The sequence below is a fragment of the Harpia harpyja genome, chromosome Z (genome assembly GCF_026419915.1).
Source record: "Harpia harpyja isolate bHarHar1 chromosome Z, bHarHar1 primary haplotype, whole genome shotgun sequence".
Classification (NCBI taxonomy): domain Eukaryota; kingdom Metazoa; phylum Chordata; class Aves; order Accipitriformes; family Accipitridae; genus Harpia; species Harpia harpyja.
The window spans coordinates 72664848-72690019 of record NC_068969.1 but is presented as its reverse complement, the minus strand read 5'-3'; the positions used below and the strand labels follow the sequence as shown (position 1 = coordinate 72690019).

Sequence of the window (25172 nt, the reverse complement as noted above, 5' to 3'; positions counted from 1 at the left end):
TAAAGTTCCAAGTTAAAATTTGCAGTGATCAATCACGTTATGAACATTTGAACTAGCTTAGACATGGGTTTTGTAAATGTACTTAAAAAGAAAAAAATTGAGCTCTCTTTTAGCTGAAAATTTAGCCTGGAAAAGAAACTACATTCAAGAGCTACATTAAGAAACGGAAAAGCAAAGGCAATTTTGTAACAAAGTGAGTGAGGCTAGCACCACAGACTCAAAATAACATCAAGCAAGGTCAGGAATATTAAAGGATAACTATGCATAACAAGTATAAAGATACTAGGATATTGACATATATATATGTGTGTGTGTGTATATATAAATTTTTCCCCCAAACTTTGACAACTAACTCTGAATCATAAAAATTCTGAATAGTATTATAAGAGATGTAAATTATCACACAGTTGCATATATAATCCTGTGGTTTAGCTATCACTATTCATTGTGTGGCAAAAGACTTGCTTAGGTGTAGAATGTTTCCAACAGTTCAAAGCAGAACTTGCAAACATGCAAGAACTGAACAGTTTCCTCAAGTGTGTCTAAACAGGTATTACGAGATCAGGCCAGAACAGATAGCTGTCACTAGCAAAAGAAAGTCTAACTCAGAGAATCCCTGTACCTAAAATGTAACTGAACAGTTTGTATTTCAAAGTTTGTATTAGCTCAACATGCAATTGATTATTTCATTATGTAACAACAGAAATGCAGCACTGTGTGGTCCACCAAATTCTGTAGTTCACTGCAGTTGCTGTAAACTAATAGCTTCTTAGTTCTTTATAGCTGTCACTGCAACAAGTTATGTTTAAAAAGCTGCTTTAAAAGTTCCTTCCATGTTTTAAAAAGAACATTTAAGTTTCCTGATAAAACTCTTACTTACTTTCACCTTCTTGCATCATCTTCAGAAGCTGTGCATTTCTTGCTTTTACTTCTTTATACTTTGTCTGCATTAAAGAGATTGAATTATTACATGAATACCCTACTAAAAAAAAAGTATACTATAAACTAAGCGTGACTTTCGAGTTTAAAATGATGACTTCTGCAGAGAATCTAATCATAGAATCACAGAATCATAGAATAATTTTGGCTGGAAAAGGCCTTTAAGATCATCTATATCTTAATTAAACCACAGCCAAAGTAAGGAACACACAACAGGAGAAGTGGATTAATAACAGAGTCAAGAAGAAGAGGCAAGCACAAGGCTTAGAGCAAGTTAAAATAACAAAGCTATGTCAGTGCATTGACAGTGCAGGAACCACCATTCAGGTCTGCCTGAAGTATATACGCCTGTTGTATTGAAGGCTTTGTGGTTTCTCTCCTGAAAAACTACAACAATTATAAATGCACTTTCTAGATACCGTGATAATATAAATAGTTTGCCATATTACTTGTCAAGTAGGATAAGACCCCACTGCTCTACAGATTATTTTATTCAGCAGTTAGTGTTACTATTTTACAGTTTATTTCAACTCTTTACAGTTTACTACTCAAGAACCTATTTTTGCTGGTTCTTCCAACCTATCTGATATCACCACACTTTATTCGTAAGTCAGTCTTTTCCTTAATTAGCCACCAATGTCAGTTCTAGCCATGTATCTTAGCTGTAAACTTATTTTTCCTGTCACAAGTCTCATCATACAGTTTGCTCTTGTAGGCTCTTGAAAATGGTTTAATTTCAGTCATACTTTTTTTTTTTGCAATAAAGCAGCTACTATCTTCCACTTTGAGTATCACACCAGTCCTTGAGGATAATTAGCTTACATTTAAGCCAGACCTTTCATGGCTGCCTAAACCTGTATTAATGTCTCTGGACAAGTTCATAAAATTAAGCAGCTGTATCATTGCCCATCACCTTACCAGTATCCTTATGCATCATGTATATACTGTCAAGCAAGTGCTGACAGCGGAAAATATGAATGGTTTTATACTTTAAAGTTTCACCTGGGGTTTCCAACTTTAGTACACAGTGAAACAGATGTAGTGATAAAGACATGGACTTTGTTAACAAGTAAAAGTACTTCTCTGAAGCATCAGAAAACTCCCAATCTGTCAACCTGCTCAGTCTACCTTAAGCAATGAAGAAAAATAGTACTAGAATAATTTAAAATAATTCTATACTGCTTGACTGTATTTTGTTACAATGCCAGCTCCTCATGGAAATTTTGCCCTTTTTGCTCTAGATACTATCCAGACAACACTAACATGGACCGAAAACAGCGAGACAGATAATTTTCCTTAGCTACTCTGGTATATAGCAATACCATGTAGTTATTAATGAGCAAATCTTTTCTTCCTGGTGTGTTTTAGCATATGTCAAATCTGATTTCCAATTTCACTTGCATGTAATAGGAAAAGATACAACAAAATACAGGACTCCGTTGTTGTTACGCTGCAGCTTTGAAGGAGCTTCTCTCAAACCTGACAAAATATCCATTGATTTCTTTAACCACTTCAAATGTTGGACTGAATCTACAAAAAATCCCAACACCATGTAGTTCTTACATGCAAGAGAAGCTAAGCAGAATTTAAAAAATAAATAGGTTGGAAAAGACCCAAGAAAGTCCAACTTCCTGCTCAAAGCAGAGCTAATTTCCAAGGCAGATCAGATTGCTCAAGCTCTTGCCTAAGATTACACCTTTATTTTTTTTGACCATGAAAATAGCAATACTAGAAAACAAGTAGTGACTGATATACCAGATATGAAGTTTATTTCCTGATGTTTTGTCTTGATTCTTTTGATTATTTTTAGATGCTTAACTTACTTACCAAGAAAGACTGCTTCATGTGGTACTGAAAGAATAATTTACTCTGTAAACACATAATCTGTGGCCAGACTAAAGCATCTCTACAGATTGGTCACATTTTAATAAATACTTTGTTTCAAATGTTTAATAACTTTAAGTTTTGTCTACTATTTGAAGGTATTATCAGCTACATACCTGCCACTGAGTTATTGTATTTTTCAGTTGCTCAATTTCTGCATCTTTCTTTTCAAGCTCAAGCTTTAGTCGTTCTGTTTTTCCATCTTTCAAAACACTCTCCTGTAAGCAAGAAAACATCACGTCTTAAATTTATTCATGCGAATTCAATTCTTGGGAAAGGCAACTTATTTGTTTACTGGAGAAGAGAATTTCTGATCGAAACTAAAGAGGTATATGTGAATAGATACCAAAAAGGATAAGAAACGCAGTAATAAATATTGGCATTGTCTGTGGAGCAAAAATTATTTCAATCACAAATGTTTTGTGTTAGAAAAATTAAGTCATTTAAATACCTCTTCAGAGAGATAAAAATATTACAGTGTTGTGGGGTTTTTAATTCTTTAAGATTATCATGCTTTTGATTTGTGCTTTCTTCTACTCAGGTGCTCCCTTCTGATCATTGAGTAAGCTTCATTAGGCAAACTTCTTCACTTCAGAATGACTGCTGTTTTACATGCCTGGTTGTATTCACGAGACGTGCAGTTATCTGTTTCACCGTAATCAGTGAGCTGGACTCTCCTTTTCTCTCTTTCAAGTATTCTGTGAACATCATCTTCCAGCCTGTTGAAAAATCCTCCATCATGCAACGAAGACTGGGAAGAGTTCAGTTCCTGTCAAAAATAAGTACTATAATATATGTTCCTTTACCTGTAAGTTAATATTGAGCTAGAAATCAACATGTTTAAAAAAATAGCTTAAGTAATGGAAAAGCATTACATCTAGATATTGTTTTATGTTGTACATCCTGAGAATACTGTGACTTCCACCTAAAGAATATGATACCAATTGAAGAGCCTAGAAATGAATTAATATTTAACTGATAAGATTACACAAAAACACGAAGTTGGAATTTAATAATTTTGCCCTACGACTACACTAATTTATGTTTTATTTCACTGTTAACTATTATTCCCCCTAAGAGTTTTAATATTTGTGGACTGTACCACAACACAGTAGCATCACAGTACTTTATTACCTAATTTGCTTCTCTTTTTTGTACTACAAATTGTATTTTTAACTCGCTTTTAAATCTGAAGTTGCATCAAAGACTATCTGAAAACTAAAGCAAGAAGTAGTTCTAAGAAAGACAATACGAAGTTTTCAAGATACAAGAACTGCAGACATACATCTCTTAAATCTGCATCTGTAAAAATTCTCCAAATGGCAATCAGTCAGTTTCAGAATGTTTAATTGATTATTGCTACAGAAAGTGCCAAAAATAATTACCTTCTAAACATAAGAGGTTTTAGGTTTTTTTTAATTCAACTAGTTTGAATAGGACTTACCTCATGTTTTTTAGCAAGGTTATCTGAAAAGAATAGAAAAAAATGACATCAATAAGTTACTCAGATCTTGTACAGCTGGCTATTGAAACAAGACATTTTGAAAAGTGGGGGAAAAAACCCGTCTATTGGAGTTCTTCAACATTAACTCTCCTCTCCAAGTCACAATAAAAAAAGTCATTACTAAAGCATTAGAAGCCAAGATTATAAACTATGTATTACATCAGTGCCTGTATTTGCATCTTCTTCCAGATCTTTCAGACTATTTAATCAAAAGCAGCATCCCATATTTGTTCGCTTCAGTTAAAGTGGAAGGCAATGTCTTTGGTAAAGAAACTTAAGGAACTTGTTGGTTTGATTCTTTTTAAGTCTATTTATAGCATGTATCTCACTGTATACCTGAATGTCTTCCATGCCTTCCAGACTGCTGTGCTTTCAATCTTTTTCCTCTATTCAGATTATTTGGAAATAATGCATTTAATAAATATTGTAGATTTAGATAAAAACATCCTTAAAAGAAAAAACTTAGAAAACAAATTACTTTCTTCCTTTCCTAGCACCTACCTTGATTTCTTCACTAAAATTCAGAATCTCTGCCCTATAGACACAGATGAAGGGGTTTTAAACATATAAATAATGCATATAATGAATATATATAAGTTACTTAATAAAAGCCAGTATCATGAAGAAAGGCAAACAATGACTTGCTATTACCCAGGAAACAGAGAAACTCAGTTGCCTGAGGAGTGCAAACTTGGTAAAACAAAAAACCCCACTTAGATTTAAAAAAAGAAGTCACATTAAGAGTGTGTGAGTCACCACCCACCCCACGGATACTACATGAAATTATGTTTTCCTTAACCTCTTCTTTTCTTCCTTCTAATCTAACTAGCCCGTTATTACATAACAAACACTTAGCTTTTAGACTTGGTAGGACACACTAACTGCGACTCATTTAGTGTTTGTTTAAACACAGTATTAATGAACAGAGACAGAAGGGCATTTTGCTGTTAGCACACACACTATGAAAATTCCAAGCAGAACAGCTCATATGGTATGATAAGGCATACCTATATTACTGTCTGACTGAAAGTCTTTCAGAGACACAGTGAGAGGTTTGTCTTTTCCTTGCTGGTTCTTTTTCTTATTCACAGACTTTGACTGAGGTGAAGTATTTTCAACGTTTTCATATTCCTAGAAGAATAAAGTCCCACTGGTATAATTTTCTTCAATACCCAAATATTTTTTCCTGAAGCTTTATAAAGGAAAAAAAGTAGCGATAATGTACTAAAGGAGATTTTAGCCTGAACAGTAATTTGCAGACTTCAGATTGGTTTAGAGAGTGCAAGACATATCAGCAATTAAGCATCAATTCTGTTCTCTGAAGTAGAGCATTGCTCTTCACTAAACAGCAAATGAACTACCTGCCTAATGCTTCCTCAATCACCTATGTCACATTTTATCCAGAAACTTATAAACTGTTCCTCAATCACCTATGTCACATTTTATCCAGAAACTTATAAACTGAGAATATACTGTAGTCAAATGGAAGGCAGAGTGCTATATAATGCAGGTTACTACCTTCTTCAAAAAACAGAGGTCTACTGCACCTTCTTTTCAGTCTCAAAATATTCTTACTCATTCAGTAGAAGTCAGAGAGCTATTAGTGTGCAGCAATGCTCTACCAATTGACTCCTAGTGAAATCAGACATGATAGCCATTTGAACGGGAGTCCCACCTACCCACACATCTATGTTAACATTCTTAGCAAATTATCAATGTCCCAGTTGTTAAAAATAATATTAAATACTAATTAATTAAATATTTTAACTAAGATTATTTTAAATCTTAAATGTTAAGTAATCTTAAGAAAAAAACTGTTATATAGAAAGCAAAGATGAAAATGGAGTGCTTTTCTTTCCATTGAAACAAGATTTGTTCAGCATACTTATGTACTGTATATTTTGAATATATAGTATATATTTTAAATTATTCAGAGGTAATTCTCAAAAAGTCTACAAACAATGCTATGCCACTATGCCTGAAGGTTGTCTTCACTTTAAAAAAAAAATTTAGTATGTAAGTTAAAAATTTATCCTAGGTTTTCAAGAACTACAGTACTCCTGCCCTTAAAAAACTGAAGTATTGTACAAAGATATTTGCACAAAAGTGCATGTGCAATTTTTATTTCTTTATGATGCATAATTATTTTTAAATTTACATATTTTCGTGACATTTCATTGGCTCCTGATTTATTGCAAATACAAAGCAACTTCCTGTTAGAAATAAAAATTTAATCTAAGCACACTTTTTCAGAACAATTCTTGAGTGTTTCGCAAGAACCACTCAGAAAACAGCATCCTGACCAGCTAAGAAAATATATACAGCTTATTAGAACTAAAATATTAACATTCAGAGAAAAGATGTTAGCAAAAATGCAAATGATTCAACCATAACTAACACTTTAACGCCTAAGGAGAAGTCAGTGCTTTGATTCTCTTACTCTTCAAGTGTGCTGGATTTTTTCTGAAGAAGGTCAGGAATTCTTGTTGTACTCTTAAAAAATTTCAGCACATTTATATGCCAGAAAATTGAAAAAGTAAAACTAATTTTCCACCTTTACAGGACAATTAACCCCCCCCATACTATTATATATGGTTTCTTTCAAGTCCAATACTTCTCTGAACTCTTAAGCATCTGAAGAGTGTAAGCAAACAATTTACATGAAGAAAATGATACTTTTAGGAGGCTTTTTGCTTTATTTTTAAAATTCAAGCCTCAAACTTGTTGTACAGCTTTTACACTAGGATGAATCCTGCAAATACCTTTTTGTGCTCTTCATATTCCAGTTTGCTTAGCAGCAATGCTTTTTCAAGATCAGCTTCAAACATTTCAGATGTCAGCTGAAGAAACAAAATTAACATATTTCATATGACTAGGCTGTTAAAAAAAAGGCAGACAAAACCACTAAGACCATGCTAAAATTTCAGTTTCAATACACATATCGCTACAATTGCCAAAAAGCTAAGTTTCACTGATGTGACATATGGCATTATTAACAGCTAATACACCTTTTTGTACCATAAGTAATAAAGTATCTTGCTTCACTAAACTTTGTGACTGATGTAAGCATACAACAAGTTGTGCACATCTTTACATAACACAGTTACCATCTTAATGATTTGTTTACATAAGATTTCTTTAAAATAATTTTATTTTTAGTATGAAGCATGAAAACCAGAGGATGTTAAAGGATGAAAATGGTCATTGTAGACCATCAGAAAGTCTAAGTGCTCATCCATTGCACAGAAAAGATTAGGTTGAGCACACTTTATTTTCTTCTTAAAAGGAGAGCAGAACTAAGAAAACCTGAATTATACCAAGATGTTTTCTCTTTCATTTCAGAGAAAAGGAAGTATGTAAGTCTTCTTGGGAGATGCAAAGAAAATTTGAAGGTTCTAGGTGTGAGCTATTAAGAAAAAGAGCTAGGAACAACACAACAGGAATGAAGGATGGGATACCTCCTTTTTTCTTGTGTTACAGGAAAATAGGAAAGCGCAGGAAAGTCCAGCTCCTGCTGCATAAAAGGTTGAAGGATTGAATTGAGAAGACCAGTACCAGCAACAGTTCAATGGAGTCAAAATAAGAGATCTACCTAGAGGACATAGATGCTATAGCTGAGGTAGATAGTGGGTAAGCTAACTGTGTAAACAGCTAATAGTTACTATTTACAGCAAAGTTAACCAAGATTAAGTTGTTCTGAATGCAAAACTCTGTTCCTTTGAGGTCTGCTGTCTTAAGGAATCACTACAATCCGCTGTGTGATGTGCTGCCAAATGGAAGCCTTATTCTTCATCATAGCTCTCTCCTTTTCATGCCCTTAACTGAAATATTAATTAGTAAAAATAATTACTTTAACGGTAATTTTCTTGTTCTTTGAATTTCAAATTGAGGTCCTTTTCATTCACCCCAGAATAACTACGATAGCTGTTAAAGTGAATAAATTACTTACGTGGTCTTAATGTACTTTGCTCAAACTGGGCTGCGTGACACACACTAGCTTTTTTGTTTGTAGGAACCACGTTCTGAAAAGAACCTTGCAAGTTCTCATATGCTTTACATATGCCTAAAAGTGATTTATTGCACGGTGTAAAAGCACACGCATTCTTCCTAATTGTTTGTTCAACAATTCATATGATCAGTCTTGCTTAAGAGAAAACCAAGGAGTGGCTTCTAGTTTTTACCACAGTAAACCAGCCCTTTTTGAGCAGTTATTTGAAATGCAGTAAAATAGTGCTCTCAGCATAAATTGCTACAAGATTTCATGTAGACTTCAGGGTCCCGTCACTCCCAGCTTTGCACTTGGTTTGCGGTTCAAGCTTGGCATTGACCAATTGCCCTGGCCCTCGCTGGCAAGGTTTTTGTAGCAAGGGAGGCGGGGAAGAGCCACAGACCCAGGGCAGGAGCCAGGCTGGAGATGCCTTGGAACCACGCAGGGGCGGCGAGCGGCAGGGCAGGAGCAAAGCACTGCCGGTGGAGGGGACTCTGCAAATGGACCCCCGCCTCCTATGCTGCCCACAGCTTCACAAAGAGGGGGGAGGAGAGGTTTTGCAGCAGCCAGAGGTGGGTTTTTTTTCTTGTTTGTTTTCTTTCAGTATCAGAATTAGTAATTAGAGGTTTGATAACTGACAATAAATTAAATTGACTGAAATTCCCCAAAAGTCAGTGAACTGGTTTTGCCCACAACTGTTGACTCCAATCTGACAATGATAGTTACCCATCAAAAATTAGGCCTTGTAGTCTACTACACTGAAAAACTCAACACGAACATGATGGAAAAAGGAGAGAATGGGGATTAAAAAAAAAAACAAACCCACACAAAAAAAACAGGCTACCAAAAAGAGAACAATTAACACAGGAAAATACAGTGAAATCACAAGAAAGACAAACTTAGGATTTTTACCTTTGTGTGTCTGAAAGTGCTAATTTAGCACACGAGCTCCTAAATAATTATCAAGAATTAGTACTACCACAGTGTTGCTACCACTATTAAACAAGTGCTCAAAAATTGCATTATGTGATCTCTAGTACAATAACCCCTATCATAATTTACTTACCTAGCAGTCATTCAGTTCAGGACAAGACTGAGTGTTTGAAGCTGGCTATACAAAGGTCACTACTTCTAAGCAGCAGCTGAACTGAGGGCTTTAGACCTAAGTATCCTCAAAGCCAGTCATCTCCCCCATAGCTTCCCAAGCACATTCAGTCCTGCTTCTATGCATAGCCTGACTGTCTCAGGATAGCTAGCTATAGGTTCACTACCACTTAAACCTATCCAGAAATCTAGAAATCACCGGTTTGTTTGCTTAGGTACTGGGAGCACACAACCAATAGGCAGGTTCTGGAGTACACCTAATAGTCGTAAGAAATTGAGATCCATGCACAAAGCTCTTACAGTGACTCTCTTAAAAGCTTTGCTGAAGACCGACCACGCTGTTTACGGAACAGCTCCGTAGTTAAGACAAATGTTGACTATCTTTTAAAAGGAAAGTGCCAGGCAGTATGCTAATTTGGAAGGTAAATATGAAAAGAGGAATTCTTCATGAACTGGGAGATGCTCCTTGGGGAGCTGACCTCTGTGGAAGCAGGGAGACGCTGTTTCTCACCCGGTGCTGAATATCACCATCCCTTGCAGTATACCATTTAAAATTTACCTTTTCATTATCAATATTGTATTACTGGACAAGGGAAACTACGGAACCAAGAGGCTTTCATGCCTTCTGCATCTGAAGAATTCAAATTCATGTGTCTCCTCTCAGATAAGCATGTGCCAGTTGCAGCTTGAACCTTCCTGCCTATCAGTTTCTCCAACTCGGAGAAGAGATGCTTTTATTAAATCTTACAATACAGTCAGCATGGCTTTATGAAAAAACAACACAGAGACAGCAGAATAATTAAGAACACTAATCGACATCTGACAAAACCTTGACTAAACAAGGTATTCTGTCAAACAGACCTTTCAGAAAAATTGTCATAGATGTGGAATAATGCCGTTTTGTTTGGGAATTCTACATTCTCAAGTCTGCTGAACACAATTTGCAGCTGGTCCCCTGTCTTTCCCGTAACAAAAATCTGACTTTTCATAAGCTTCCAGCACTTCTCCATCTCAAAAGAATATCTTGCCTTTGCTTCTTACTACAGGTACCTCCTGTAAGTTTTAACTACCATCTCTTGCTAATTTTAAGAGTGGTGCTACTGTGGGCTTCAAGATAGTTTAACTGATTCTTCCTTTAACACACACCACACCAACATAAGCATGGCATCTCTCTCTCTTTCTTTACCTTTTTTCTCTGTATCTGCCTTTAATACAACAACTTCTTAAAAAGCTATACAAAGAACCTATCAAGTTTATATTCCTAAAGTGGCAGTAATGATATAATAAGCTGGTACATGAGCAACAGCTGATAAGGACTTTAACATCTTCCACGTGAGGCTCCATTCTCTGTAAGAATTCAAGATTCAATGGGCTGAGTGGGGCAGGACCTCACTGCTAAATGGCTAAGACACTTGGGTAGGGTAATTGCTGCATACACATATGTGTACCGTGCAACATCCCTCAGCAGAAGAAAGGCAGCTTCAGTGGGATGCAATGGTGCAGATGTAAATCACCCTGCAGTCATGCTTTTGGCACAGTCATAGGAAGGGAAAGAGAAGAGCTTGGAGCATGAACATCCCAGGTTTTATTTCAAGTTTTTTAACAATTAAACTACACAGAAGCTAGACAACTGCCTGCCTCACCTCCTCTTGGGTTGTTTAGAGAATACAACTGAATGGGCCATGTTTTGAACAAGTGTGAGGAAAAACTACCTGCGGCCCTCGGTAATGTATAAGTTTGGAGTCCCTGTGCTCGGATCAACTAGACAGATTATTGCTCAGCAGATTTGCCTTTTCAGACCTACTCCAAAGCACGTGCTTTTCTTCACTTATTACTAGGCTCAAAGCATCAAATCTCTTAATACTCGTACCTTGTGGCTGTAATTAAATTTACCTCAAGATCACAATTCTTTAAATCAGAGTTATCCATGGATTCTTCAAATTGTAGTCTTACAGAACATAACAAATAATAATTTAACAGGAGTGATACAGAAAGACTGTAACTCATTACTTCAAAAAAGTAACATTGAATGCATATCCTGAAATGGAACTGTTATCACAATTTGGGCAACAAGATTACAGACAATAGAACAAGTTATTACTGAAACTGTTGGTGGTAATATTAAGTAGAAATAATAAAGCATAGCTGTGGATATTGAAGGCTCATGGTTCTTTGTGTGACACTGGTCTTTACTTCCTAATTTTTATTTCAGGGTCACAAGTCCTCTACTGCCTTGTTAGTAGGCTACTGTGGAAATTGGTGGGGACTCACAGGCTTTTAGAGATTCTCCTTAAAAGCCTAAAAATGCATACACCATAATTAAACTAAATTCCTCACCATTTTCATTCGTGTCCTTTCTTCCCCTCATACAAGAAAAAACAAGCTAATTCAATGCCTGCCAGTGCTGTAATACATGGGCAGCATCTACAAACAGTGGAATAAGAGTTTTAAAAGGAATCTTATTGATTATGCATAATTTATTGAGAATATCCTAACAAGACATGCACTCCATGTTATATAATTTGAGCTAAGGCAAACATTTTGATTGTTGTTCTAAGACAGGAATCACAAGTAGCAATTTCTTCTTCCACCCATCAGATTCAAATATTCACATTTTTCAGAGTTTCTGGATAAAGTTAAAAGTAAGTTTAAAGCAGTTGGGCAACTTTTTGGCACTTTGAGGTCTAAACCCCAATACTTTAAACCATTTATGAAGCAAAAAAGTTCCCTGTAACCTCTCTAGTTGCCTCAAAACCTATAGTGTCAAAGTCATACCAATAACTTTGTTTCAAGTTTAATTATTTCACATTTACAGAATACCAACACTGCAATCTAACAGTGATCATGCCAGTGTCAACCATTTCACTAAAAGTTTAGTGTAGCAAAAGAAGAGTTAACACAGAATTTGCTGGAAAAATATTCACAGTCCACACTGTACCTCTATTCTTTATGCTCAGTCCAGTGTGACCACAGAAAGCTGTTCAAAATGTAGCTATGCTGCAAAACAGTCTATTCTTCAACCTCAGGAACTGTGACAGCATTTGGCTATTCCTTTTTCCCATAAAAATGGGACAGAGATGTCTTTAGAGCTATAACTACCATATGTTACAGTTATGGTAATTGCTTTAAATTTATTTTTAAAATAAGAGAATCCTACAGTAACTTCACAGCCTGTATGTCAGTAAGATCAAAATTAATAAGGATTGTTTATACCCAAGTTTACTTTCTCTGACCATTTCACCACCCAGGAATTAGACTATAAAATTCTTTTTTACCTGAAATAATTGCTTCATGCCACACAGAATAAAAAACCTGCTAGTACTGAACAAAGCAAATCTGTACCTTAAAAAGTAATTCTGAAGTTAATTAGCTCTGGAAATTTTCAAAGGGATTATTAGGTCATTACTCCACTGCTAGGATAACCACCTTGTAGCCTGGAAAGTTAAGAATGTGGCTATAATCTCTTTAAGGAGGCACCTATACCAAAGCATTAGCCACCCAGAAAAATCAAGGACAGTATCCAAATGCAGTCTTTTGTCAATATGGCTTTCTGTGTCATGTCTTAACTAGAACAAGAAGCAGTTCAATCCCACCTTTTTTGGTGAGACTAAGTCGAAAATTTTGCTGTAAAAGAAAATAACACCCTAGTAGGTGCCAGCATAGAAGTTCAACAGCTTCATGAAACACTTTGTAATACCAGCTGGTGTCACGTAATAGCAATTTGCCTCGAAAAAGTTTCTGCAAAGGCAGACCTTCTGAAGGGCATCTTCAAGCATAACAAGACAGCCCAAACTATCATCCACAGTGAATGAGTGCATAGCACACAATTATTTAAAAGGAATCTAGAAAAAAGTTTACCAAAACATTTCTTTAAGCACCATCCAAAAAAATCCACTCAAATTCTTTCTTTGTCCATCTATGCTATTTTGGCCTAAAATAGTTGAAGTACTGCAAACAACGCATAACATTCATATAATTTAAAACACCATATGAGAAAATCACTATACATTCTTTGGTATCAAAAAGGAGTATTTTACATGCTGAACTCAAGTAAAGAACCAAAAGGGCTAGTTTTAACTGTAAGTACTCTTCCTAACTGACATCACAAGCACAGCAAACTAATGTATTTTTTCAAAGTGAAGATTATTTTACTGTTTTGGATTAAGCGCATTTTGCTGTGTAATTTCTGTCTGTGGTAGCTTTGGCAAGAAGAAACACAGTGAAAACATTATATTGGCCTTCATACAGGCAGTCAGTCTTTGCTTTGTCTCTATTGTATTCTTCAAGTGTTAGTGAACCTTACTAACAATATAATTACCAAAAAGATGTTCTAACATCAAAAAAGAGAGGTTCTTACACTGATAGGACTACCCTAGTGTGCTAAAGAAAGTCAGCACTTGGAGTTCAAGTGTTCTTTGTTACCTAGAAAGGAACTAGTTATTTCATGCCTAACAGAACTTACCAAATCTGCTTTACTAGGGATCCGTACTGTATATCCGTATACTGCTCCACCAAAACATCCCCAGCTTGGCTCCCACCACAGCGTTTTACCATCCTTCCATGGTATTACTTCTACTTGCTGTCGAAATGATAGAAATTCCTCTTACCATACTCCAGTATTCACTGTCCAGCTATGAGGTGTGCAAAGAGCAGCACATGCTGGCTCTAAACTATACATGACAGAAGAGGTGGCCTGAATTTCCACTGAAACCTTTCCTTCTATTTGGCAGTATTTTGTTACTTCCTCTCCAGCCATCTCTCTTTATCCATGAGACCTAACTTCATGAAGTAACATATTTCAGGAAATTCAAAGACAGCTAAATACAGTAAACTGTACCTGCTCATCTCTTTGTCTCCACTCCTGCCAATTTTCCTCCTGAGAGTCCTTCTGCATTGCAGTGTGCAGTTTTTGTTCATGCTGAGATAGACAGCCTCCATATGAGGATTTCTGAGGGATCTTTTTAAAAGCAAGGTTTCTCAGCTGAAAAACAGTTATTTTTAACATTAATCAAAATTTTTACAAGTATAGAGAAACAGTCTTAATGGACTAACAAAGGTATTCAGACACGTGCAAATAGACATCCATGTGCTTTGCCTTAATCTGTAGTTTGGGATACATTTTTGTTTAATCATTTATACACAGACCATAATGTAAAATTATGGAATACCATGGATCAGAAACACCACAGCCATGTAACATAAAACAATGAAAAAGTAAACATATTTTGCCAGCTGAAAACACTTTCAACAAATCTGAAGAGGTAACTGTGACACTTCATGCTGGATCAGGTATTATGTGTGCTCACACATGACCCAAGTTAAATATAACACCAAAGAAAAGGTGGTATACACAGATTTGGCATCAGCAAACAGAGGAACTAGAGGTTAAGGTAGAAAAAGAACAATGCAGACAGTCCTTACAGTTTGTCAACAATCTAAAGTTTGTCACAGTTTAAGAACCTACATTAAGAATTATTTTTAATCACTGCACCATATGGATACAACAGTGTCATTTTAAGAATACCTTACATAATTATAAAATTTGATAGTGAACAAATAACCTGCAAATTTGGCAGCTTGAAAACATTCAGTGCTCAAGCTTAAACATTAACTGACACTCTGGTCCTTCCTTGGAGTGAAAATAAAGGCATCAATATAACCTACTATCAATTTAGAGACAGGGATTTCCTTAACATAAAGGCTCCTGGAAAGGAGAAAGAAGCTATTATCAGATGAAAGATGAAACAAAGAGAAACAAAGCACAATAACAGTCTTCCCCTTAGTGTGTGTTTATTGAGCATCATAACTCCTTCTCAAAAATGGCAGCTCATCTTAGCTTAAAGTTACTTAAAATCAGACAATAATGCAGATACTTCAGAACCATTTTCCTTTCCCTCCAAATAGTCCCTTGTCATACTGCCTTTTGCTTCACTACTGTCTCTCTTGCCGCCTGCACCAGCACTACAACCCCTGCTTCCCCCTTCAGATTACAGTGCTGGCCAAGAACACTGGTGCAGACCATTCTGATCTATAATTTCAGTGGAGTATAGCCATAGACATAGTACATGCTGGGGTGACAAAAATGAGTCAGCCCTTACTGGCCTCTCTGCCATCACAAGAATAAGTATCATTTCCATACAAATGAATTTCTGTAGATATATGCAATGCATATGCATACACAAAATTATTTTGACGGTGTTAAAAGTTTTGATGGTGTTAAGGCAGGCATAAAGAAACATCAGGGTATGCTCACTGAAAACAATCTTAAAGAGAACAGCATCAAAGCTGGAAAAAAAAAAATCACTTAGCATTACTGCTACTACTAAAATTTTTAAGATTTTAAGTTTAATAGATACTAAAAGAAAAAGGCATGGGTTTGGGGGTTTTGCTTGGTTTACACATTGAATTTCAGAAGAGATGTCTACAGTTTGAGGCAGAAAGATTATCTCAGATCAGTTGTCAGACACAGCAATCTAGAACTCCTGTCCCCAGAATCTTGGAACAATTCTTTCAGTCTCACTTCTTAATTTTCATTTCATCTGAGGTTTAAGAATCCCAGTGTCAGAAAATCACCACTGTTTTTCACTCTGCCCCCCAATTCACATTAAAAAGAGGGGGGCAGGGGGGTCTGCTCTGGATTGAATAGGTTAAGGGGCTGGAGTGATAGAAAAGTCTGAAAATTACAACTTAAGAAACCAGATTTTAAAGCTCTTCAGACAGAGTTGGTAGGCCTAACTATCTCCTAAAAACCAAAAAAAACCCTTGAAAGCACCTTTGAATTTTAACATGCTGGCTGTCCAAGCAGGCAACTAGAACTGACTACCTGCAAACCTCTGAAAACAAGTTGTTTCCTATCAACCACTTTTTAGAAAGGTCATGCCCTTCATCAGAAGTTAATTATTCAAGTGGTGCTGTCAAGAAAGTAAAACCTAGCAATTTATTCTCATTAAAAATTTTCAACTTGTATAATAGAGAGTATCCTGGTTTTATATAAAGAGTTCTTAATAAAGCAAGGAAAAAAAAAAATGCAGTCTCTGTGACTAAGTAGCATTTCTTTCATTGAAAAAACAAAACAATGACTTGTCAAGAACAGCAAAAATTATTTATCAGATAACCTTACCCACTACTGAAAATAATCCCTTTACCTCATTGGCCTCACTCTGCTGCTGTTCTTTCTTTTTTCTCCTTTTCTTTCTTTTTTTCTCACTTGTAGAAGATCGTCCCCCTGAAGCCTGAGATTTACTGGCACCTTGGCCACTTCTTCCTTTTCCAGGCTCCGAATCAGAATTGCTTTCAACTTGTAGTAAAGCAAAACGAGATGCAGTGGTAGGAACTGAACTGATTACGGTAGATGCCATTGCCACATCTGAAATTCTACTGAGCTGGCTTCTTTTTAGTTATTACGTTTCCTAGGAAAGTGGCACAGAAATAAGAATGAAAACAGTGTTTGACCAAACAATCAATCAATCATGTCAGCTGCAGTATTAGTATAAAAAACTCCAAAACTCAGTAATAATTCTTTATGTTTTTACTAAGTTGTATTATCTTAAGTATTCCAACAAGAACTACAAAAGGAAAGAATAATCTATAGAACAACAGTAATTTTAGGCTAATATATTTGTTCCTGAGAGGTTATGTTTGATGGAAAAAACAAGTAGAAGGCTCTGAAGGAAGTTGTCCTTCATGAACTGGGGGGGGGGGGGGGGCAGAGCAGGGAAAGAGATACAGGAATAGTGTGGTGCTCCAAAATTGTTTCAGCTGCCATCCCTGGAGCCTGACAAACATATGGTTTGAGAAAGTAAGCAAGTAGATATTATGCATATGCAGGCTGCAGTTTTGGGTAAGCAGCCTTATTTCTTATTTTACAAGTAGTATCATTTTGTTCCCAAGCCACTGGAGATTCAACAAGCAGTTTTCTCCACAGGAAGGCAAGCCCAGCATTGTGGCTGATACTGTTCTCAAACATCAGGCTCACCTGTTCTTACAGCACAAGACAGAGGATGTGTTGGGGGGAGGCAGAACTGGGAAACACACTTAGGCCTTCCGTTGCCCCCTGTAGCTATAACCAATGTGCATATCCCCATGACACCATTCCAAAGTACAAATCATTTATCTACTGTAACAGTTAAAATTTTGGCATAAGAATATTTGGCTAATTGCAGTTTTTCCACGCAAAGTTTAGCGAATTAGAAGACTGAAACTGATGTTATTTCATCAGTCATTATAAATTTCATAGAAAACATCTAGCTATGTTGATGTACTACGATACAGAGGTGTAGTGAAATAATACATACTTTTTGAAAGCGCTGTTTGAAAGGAATCCTTACAGTTTGGCAACTGTGAATGTAAGCTGAATGTCTGCTTAGATGGTCTACAAATGGGTTGCTTGCTAACTACTATTACAGAAGAACATGAGAATCTACAGAAATTTCAAAAGATTGTTTTTATCGCTAAATTCCAGACTTTCTCAAGGACAAACCTGCAGAGGTGCTCTAAAGATGCTCAGACATACCAACATGAAACAATGCTATATTACCAATGCCATGGTAAATGGTCACTATTGTGACCATTACCCAAAAGAATTATTAAAAACGAGTATTACATTTTATTTCTCAAAGGTGAAAGAGAATGAACAAGTAAGCTAACAATGTCCTTACTCAAGTTTACCAAAGACAAAGGTTACAGTGAACAGCATTTTTCTCATACAAAATTTACCCTACTCTATTTCTCTCAAAAAAGGAAAAAAAAGCTGATCAGATGAAGCTGGTTTTATCCTAAGAATAAAACAAACTTGACATCAAATTGTAAATCCACCTGATGCTGATGTTCAGACTCTGATCAGACCACAACCATGGATCTAAAAAACCCCACATCAGTCACATTTAAAACACTGTAAGTAATTAGCACTTGTTACTCTCTTTAAATGATTAAGTAACAGGGTAAGCTTGGATTTTCCTGGGTTTATGTGTATATTTTTAAATGCATTTTAATAATAACTATAGTTATCCTGCCTAGGCGCTTAGTTACAGCAGAGAGAGTTATGCTCTTACTACCTGAACATGCAATACATTGAAACCTGAAACTCAGAGAAAACATTAAAGATATATCTTCACAGAAAAGCAGCACCAAAGATAAGTGCTCAACCACGCTATAACATGAACTTACACTACTGGATGGTGCTCTTGGCACTACACCAGACAACAGTCTTAACACAGGAAGTTTGTAAACTCTCTCCTGTATTTGGCTTAAAAAAAAAAATAAAAAAAAATCACTGCACTACAGGATGCTCTAGTTAGTCAAAAGCTTGGCATTTCTAGTCTCTCTCTACTTACTGTGATATATTTGGGTTCTCATATAAATAGATAAACAGCACAACACAGTCTTTATTAAGTTGACAGCTGCTAATGGTGCCAAATACTTTTTTTGCCCATACAATTTGAAAACATTTCATATTTTCAAGCTGCAGTGATAGCAGCTAGTTTCTTTGGAAATACAATTTAAGATAAAACATCAAGATACAATTATTAGTCACTCTAGAACAAGAGATAAAGAAAGATGAAAAGAGGTTGGACTCAGCCATAGCAGCTGAAGCTCTTCCTCACTATGAAATATGGCTGCAAACTCCTCTCTCCCCTTTCAACAAATACAACAAAAATGCAACAGGTATACTTTTGGTGTCTGACTGTAGCTGGCATGCAATTAAGTGCCCAGCTGACAAGCATATTAAGCAACTACTACCCATGGAATTCTGCTGTTATAAATCACTGAAGTACTTCAGTAACAACATGAAATTAAATTTACAAAAGTTTATTCCTGAATTGCATTTGTTTCCACTGAACAGAAAAAATGGATAGTAATAACCTTGTAGAGGAAAGTGCAAATACATGAGATTATAGATTATTTTTCAGTTAAGTCTAGAAAAGCTGTTAACGTTGCTAACTCAGTTAGTAGGACATTTCAATACAGCTACGCATATTACAGCAGGATCTAATCATCACACTTCTGCAACACTTAAAGATGGATCCAGTAATTCACTGAGGCCTACCACCATGCCATGCCTCACATTTTATTTAATACTACACCTACAATTCTGACAGCCAAATTTTACCAAGCACCTAATATTTTAGTTCCAAGATTTGACTCCCCTCCCCATAGGAAACCAATAAGCTGATCTCAAAAGCTTTCAGCTAAGCTCAGATGCTTGCCACCCCTTTTACAAGACTTTTTTTTTTCCTTTAATGGAGAATTATGACTTGTGGTGTTCTTTATTGTTATAGATATGAACAGTCTTATAAAATTAAAGCACTGACGTTCTTGAGTTTGAGGCTGTGCTCACAGAGGCTTTTTGATCACACAATAAAAGCACTCAAGTACCACAGAGTGTTTTGTAATTCCACAGATCAAACTAGGATCTGAAAAATCATTTCAACCTTTACAGTGGTTTCAAGAGTTGGCAGTCCTAGAAATGTTATGTATTCAAAACAGTCAGTTGGCCAAAGCCTATCTAAATGCAAGTCAATTCACTTCCTTACGACATGAATACAGCAAAAATCGCCAAGAGGAGTAGGAGGAAGCAAGCGTGCTTGTGGCATCTACAGAGCTCATTAATACCCCAAGTGAGATTGCAAGTTAAAAAAAACAGCCCAACAAACAAACATCAGTACTTGGGAGTTGTTTCCATGTGTGTCATGCATTAGCACTAGTCATACGCTTCTGAGAAGACCTCCTCTAATGTACCAAGGAAGTTATTAACCCTCCATTTTTATGTTAATGAAAAGATCACTGATAATGGATTTCAAAGTTGCAACATCAATATGGCATCAATACACAGCTGGCACCAATACATGACCCAGTTTCAAAACTTTCTGCTTGCAAATCACTAGCAGACTATTAGTTCAACTGTCTCTGCAATCTGTTTCAAACCATAAAGTTTGTGAGAAGAGCTCCTACAACCAAAATTACATATTACTCAGATTGATATATCAACAACATAAAATAAGTATGATACACCATATAATTTCAAGGCAACACAAAAGCATTTTTTATGGCTAGCTAGTAGTAATTTTTTTGGTGCTCTATTCATTCTTAGGTCATACTCTTCTACAAATCATGTCAGCCTACATGAACAGATTATTTTGGAATTTGATACTGCATCAATAGAATATACCAAGTTTGTCCCATTTATGAAACATGTAATGTATTACTTTAGCATGTCCGATACAGGCATTTGTAAACACCAAGCGCTTACTCCACCTTAAGTTCTCGGTAAACAAGGAGACATATTTAGAAAGTTAAACTGTGAGTGACATGACTGAAAAGGTTGCCTTTTTAACTTCAGTTCCCTGAAGCCTACTAAGTATATTCAGAAACATAAGATCCATCAATGCCCTGAAGAGCTTCGGTCTCGTTTTAGACATGACGTAAGAAAGATTGCAATAATAAAAGTAACACGCTCATCTGGTGCTACCGTAACTTGAAATCCCTTTTGTATCAGCTACTTACATTTACCCACACGTTGCAGGTGAAACAGCTTTTGGAATACTTAAGTTTTGAAAGCTCTACTGTAAACCGTCCAATACGTATACTAAGAAGAGCTTCGCACACATCCACAAGCATGTTTTGTTTGAGCATCAGCAGCTTCCTGGCCTGTGTGCAGCTTTGCACGTGTGCGTGAGTTACCATTTACCTGGCAAGTGTTCAAGCACCTCTAAGAAGTGAGCAGTACATACAATTTAGGAACCTCTAGTCTGATGCTAGTAGTACACCTTTAAGCATCTGTGAAATAACCACATAGCTTTAAATGTGGGGCTTTCCTATTTCAAGGATAACGGGCTGAAGAGCCCAAAAACATAACCCATTTCCTATTTAACCACTTTTGTCATCAAATAAACTGCTAAAAAAGATGCAGATTTTAGAAAACTTTGAAAATAGGGTATTGTCATGCTAAAGCTTCCTCCCACATACAATCTACTTGTTTCTACCACTAAAATACATATTTATGATAATCTACAACCAATCTATCTTCTTAGCAAACACCTGAAGTATTGACTGACTTCAGCACGTGCTTGTAAAGCTGAAGTAACACCAACATACACAATATACATCTGTAAATGAAGGAACACGTCCGTTCCCTACTGGCACTGATCAACCTTCACACTTTCTGCACATTGCATATTGATCTTCGCCCATTTATACATTTACCACAGCAAGCTCCATCTACTTTTCCTTATCGGTGCATTTACAGGAAGCTTTGCACAGGAGGTCCTCCCTGTTGTACCAGCTCTCTCCATTTAAATTGCTTTTGTTTTATGCTATCTGATCAAAAGCTACAAAGCTGCATTAAACTTCTCTAAATCTTTAAAATTACTTAAAGTCAAGTCATCAGCTTGTTGATGAGTTTCACAAGTTACTCTACAGACAAAAGAACCCAGCCAAACAAACAAAAAACTGGTTCAGAAATCTAGAGAGTTGCCGTGCTGGCACACATGGCAGCAATAAACCCATGGTGGGTAAAGGGCCTTGCACAGTTTGAAAGGGGAATATGGTGAATTTACTGCTGTGCTTTGGAAAAATTAATGTTTTTGAGGAAGACTGTTTTTTAAAACTTTTTTTTTAAACTCAGGATTAAAATGTAAAAGCGACCAGGCAAGTCTGACTTGAGTTTGAGCAGAGGATGCTGACTGACAATGTGACCTCCCTTGCTAGCCTTTCTTCCCGTGATTCCCACTCCTCCTCCTCCTCCTCAAAAAAAAGTTAATTAGTTAAGCTTTAAAGTTAGGAACGTCTATGTAACAAACTTTTAAACTTCACGCTCAATTTACCCTGCGCGACTAATGCAACAAACCCCACTAGCGTTCTTAGGTACCAATACATATTGGTAACCTTAAATAACCAAATAACCAGTGGTCAGTAAATAACTAAAACGTCCCAATGACGTTTTGGCTTCTAATTACGATCAGCGTTTTCGCTGTCGCTGAATTTTTTTCCATCAGCGCACCTCTCTTCAAAACGCACAACCAGAAGCGGCGAGCCTCCTCTTTGTGCCACTGGCGATAAACAAACAGGTAGACTCACTTTTTGGGGGAGAGGCGCCTGCGTTCCCCGCTCAGGCAGACACGACACGACCCCCCCTCGCACCCCCAAGTTTCGAGCACAGCGTGAGTTTGCCCCGGTCACCGGCGGGGACGGGCGGCCCGACACGGTCACCGGGCACAGGAGGCCGGGCGGAACGGCGGCTCCCTCCCTGCAGAGGGGTCGGAGCAAAGGTGGCGTGCCGGAGGAGCCGAGGGCGTTAAAGCGGGCAGCTCCGGGAGAGCGGCCGCCAGCCTCCCCGGCGCTCGCAGCTGCCCGGGCCGTTCAACCGCCGCCGGCCGGCCGACCGCCCCGCGGCCGACACCTGCCGCCCCGCCACCCCCTCCCCGGGCCGGGGGCGCCGCTCTCCCGCCGGGGCCCAGGCGGACAGAGCCGCTAGCAGGAGGCACGGCCCCCGGCGGACGCCCTCCTTCCCCGCGGCCGCCGCAGGCCCGTAGCCGCCCGCTTCCCACCGCGGGCAGGGCAGGGCAGGGCAGGGCAGCGCAGCGCAGCGCAAGGCGGAGCGGCGCGGCGCCCCGACCGCCGCGGAAGGGGCAGCGGGGGGCGGGCGCCCCCCGCGGGACACTCACTCCGGTCGCGGCGGCGGGGCGAGGAGAGGAGAGGAGAGGAGAAGTGAGGTGAGGAGAAGTGAGGAGCGCGGCCGCGCCGCTGCCCCGGGCGGGCGGTTGTAACGGGGGGGGGGGGGGGGGGGGCGGGGGCGGGGCGGGCAACGCCGCCGTCGCGGTCGCGCGCGCCGCTGGCCGGCGGGTTTGTTTACGTCCCTCGCCCGCTGGTTGGCTGGGTGCTGGGCACCGGGGCACGCGCTGCGCTCCTGGCGCTGCGTCACGGCGGCGTTACGACGGCAGCCCGGCCGCCGCCGGCCGGTACGGGCTCCTGCCGGGATCAAAATAACTGCGGGGTGGCGCGCCGGAGGTCGGGGCTGGGACGCGCGAAACCTCGGCGTCCCCCTGGGGCGGAGCTGCGCGGCCCGCTGTGGGTGCGCGGCCGAGCCGCCCGCGCCGAGGCCGCCGTGGTGGGTGGCTGCGGGAGGTGGGTGGCTGCGGGAGGTGGGTGGCTGCGGGAGGTGGGTGGCTGCGGGAGGTGGGTAGCGCCCGGCCCCGGCCCTCGGCAGCCGCAGGACAGCCGCCCGGTGCCAGCCGGCACGAAACGCGAAGCGGCGCCCGGCGCTGCTCCGGGGTGCCGCCGCCGCGCCGTGGGAGCCTGCGGAGCGGACGGCCTTGGGCTCGGCAGCTCCCGCAGGCCAGAAGCGCCGGCCGTGTAGGCTACCCCGGGTCTTCAACCGGGGGCGCGCCGCGCCGCGGTACGTGGTAAGGGCGGCACCCCGTCAGTCTAGCAAAACCAACAACAACCCCCCCCCCCCCCCCAAAACCCCATGTCTGTCCTCTGTTCGTTCGCACTGTTTCCTTCAGCCAGTGCACTCTCCCTGGGCTGTACGGTTACAGAGCGTAGGGTACATCACCCAGGTTAACGAGGCAGCCCTTTGCAGCACAACAAAGTTTGCCGTATTATGTTTAGTGTTCGCTGCTAGGTAAAAATGATGTAATACTACAAACGCGTAAAACGTGCCCTTGTTGAAGTGATGCCCCGCAAAGAGCTTTTCTTACAAAATATTTTCAGATTCTTTGGAAGCCTGACGTACAATAACCGGCTTAATCAGCGTCCCGATCCTGAACATAAGAAGCGACGTGCTGTGAACTGGCCACGCAGTACAAGCGCTTTCAAGCTCGAGCCTTTGAATCGGTCAGATTGAAAACCGCTTTGCCGGCACCAAAGACCCCCACCACACGCTCACAGCTGGAGTATCAATACCTGTTAAAATCTCACCTTTAAGTTACTAAGAACGATACTTTGTTTCGGCATAGATGGAGTAAAACTTCCACCAACTTAACTAAAAGCCAGATTTGCTTTTCAAAGGTGGTGCAATTAATATTTATACAAATCACTTCTGCAAACTACTTGTATAGGGTAACCCCACCCTTAATGTGCAGTGCTAAGCAAAGAGTCACTAATGGAAAGGGCAAGAGTCTATTCTAGAAATGCAGCCATCACAGTGTTCAGATAATCATAACAGAGAATTCAGATCATAAGTTGTTAATTTATATTCACAGTTACTAGCTAGACAACACAACAGATTATACACATGGTGCTTTTCTTGTAGCTGGTTTTAGCAGGACGTAGCAGGAGAAACAGCTGCTTGTAAGTGACATAATGGCATGGTGGATCACTGCAAATTAGCTCCATATCGTTTTTACCCCCACATTGCACATCAACTAAATGTCAATGAGGGCCATAAATGCCAGTGAATAACATCAAGGAAGTAAAGGCAGCGATAATAAAAGCCTACTGGATAAAGTCTTGGGTTTAATTAGCAGAAGTGAGAGGAGCTACATATTGTCTGAAAGAGGTAAAACCATTTTATTTGTTAGCTCTATTAGAGTTACATAAATGAGAACATAAATCACTGTTTACCTTTCTCTTGCCTGTGTGACTGCCTTACTGGCCTCTCTCATTTGTTTGCTTATGTTAGGTCCCTCTCACAGTCAACAATTCTTCCACTTCTCCAAAGATCACAAATGTGTCTGATGCATTTATCTACCTTAGCATTAGGTGACATTACAGTTACATCTTGAAATGGGTGTGTGGCATAGAGAATCTAATGTT

The 25172-nt window shown here is 38.9% G+C and overlaps 1 protein-coding gene across 1 annotated transcript in view; it reads right to left on the bottom strand.

The window, feature by feature from the left end:
- Nucleotides 1-23210, bottom strand: part of GKAP1 (G kinase anchoring protein 1) — a 33721-nt gene extending 10511 nt beyond the window's left edge. The window contains exons 1-9 of the mRNA XM_052777885.1: nt 23081-23210; nt 16565-16828; nt 14257-14400; nt 7090-7167; nt 5335-5458; nt 4268-4290; nt 3440-3592; nt 2940-3041; nt 881-944 (exon numbers count right to left, since the gene is read on the bottom strand). Coding sequence (XP_052633845.1) covers nt 881-944; nt 2940-3041; nt 3440-3592; nt 4268-4290; nt 5335-5458; nt 7090-7167; nt 14257-14400; nt 16565-16777 — 901 coding nt within the window. The 5' untranslated portion in view covers nt 16778-16828; nt 23081-23210. The remainder of the gene's footprint in view (nt 1-880; nt 945-2939; nt 3042-3439; nt 3593-4267; nt 4291-5334; nt 5459-7089; nt 7168-14256; nt 14401-16564; nt 16829-23080) is intronic.
- Between the last annotated feature and the right edge of the window lie 1962 nt (nt 23211-25172).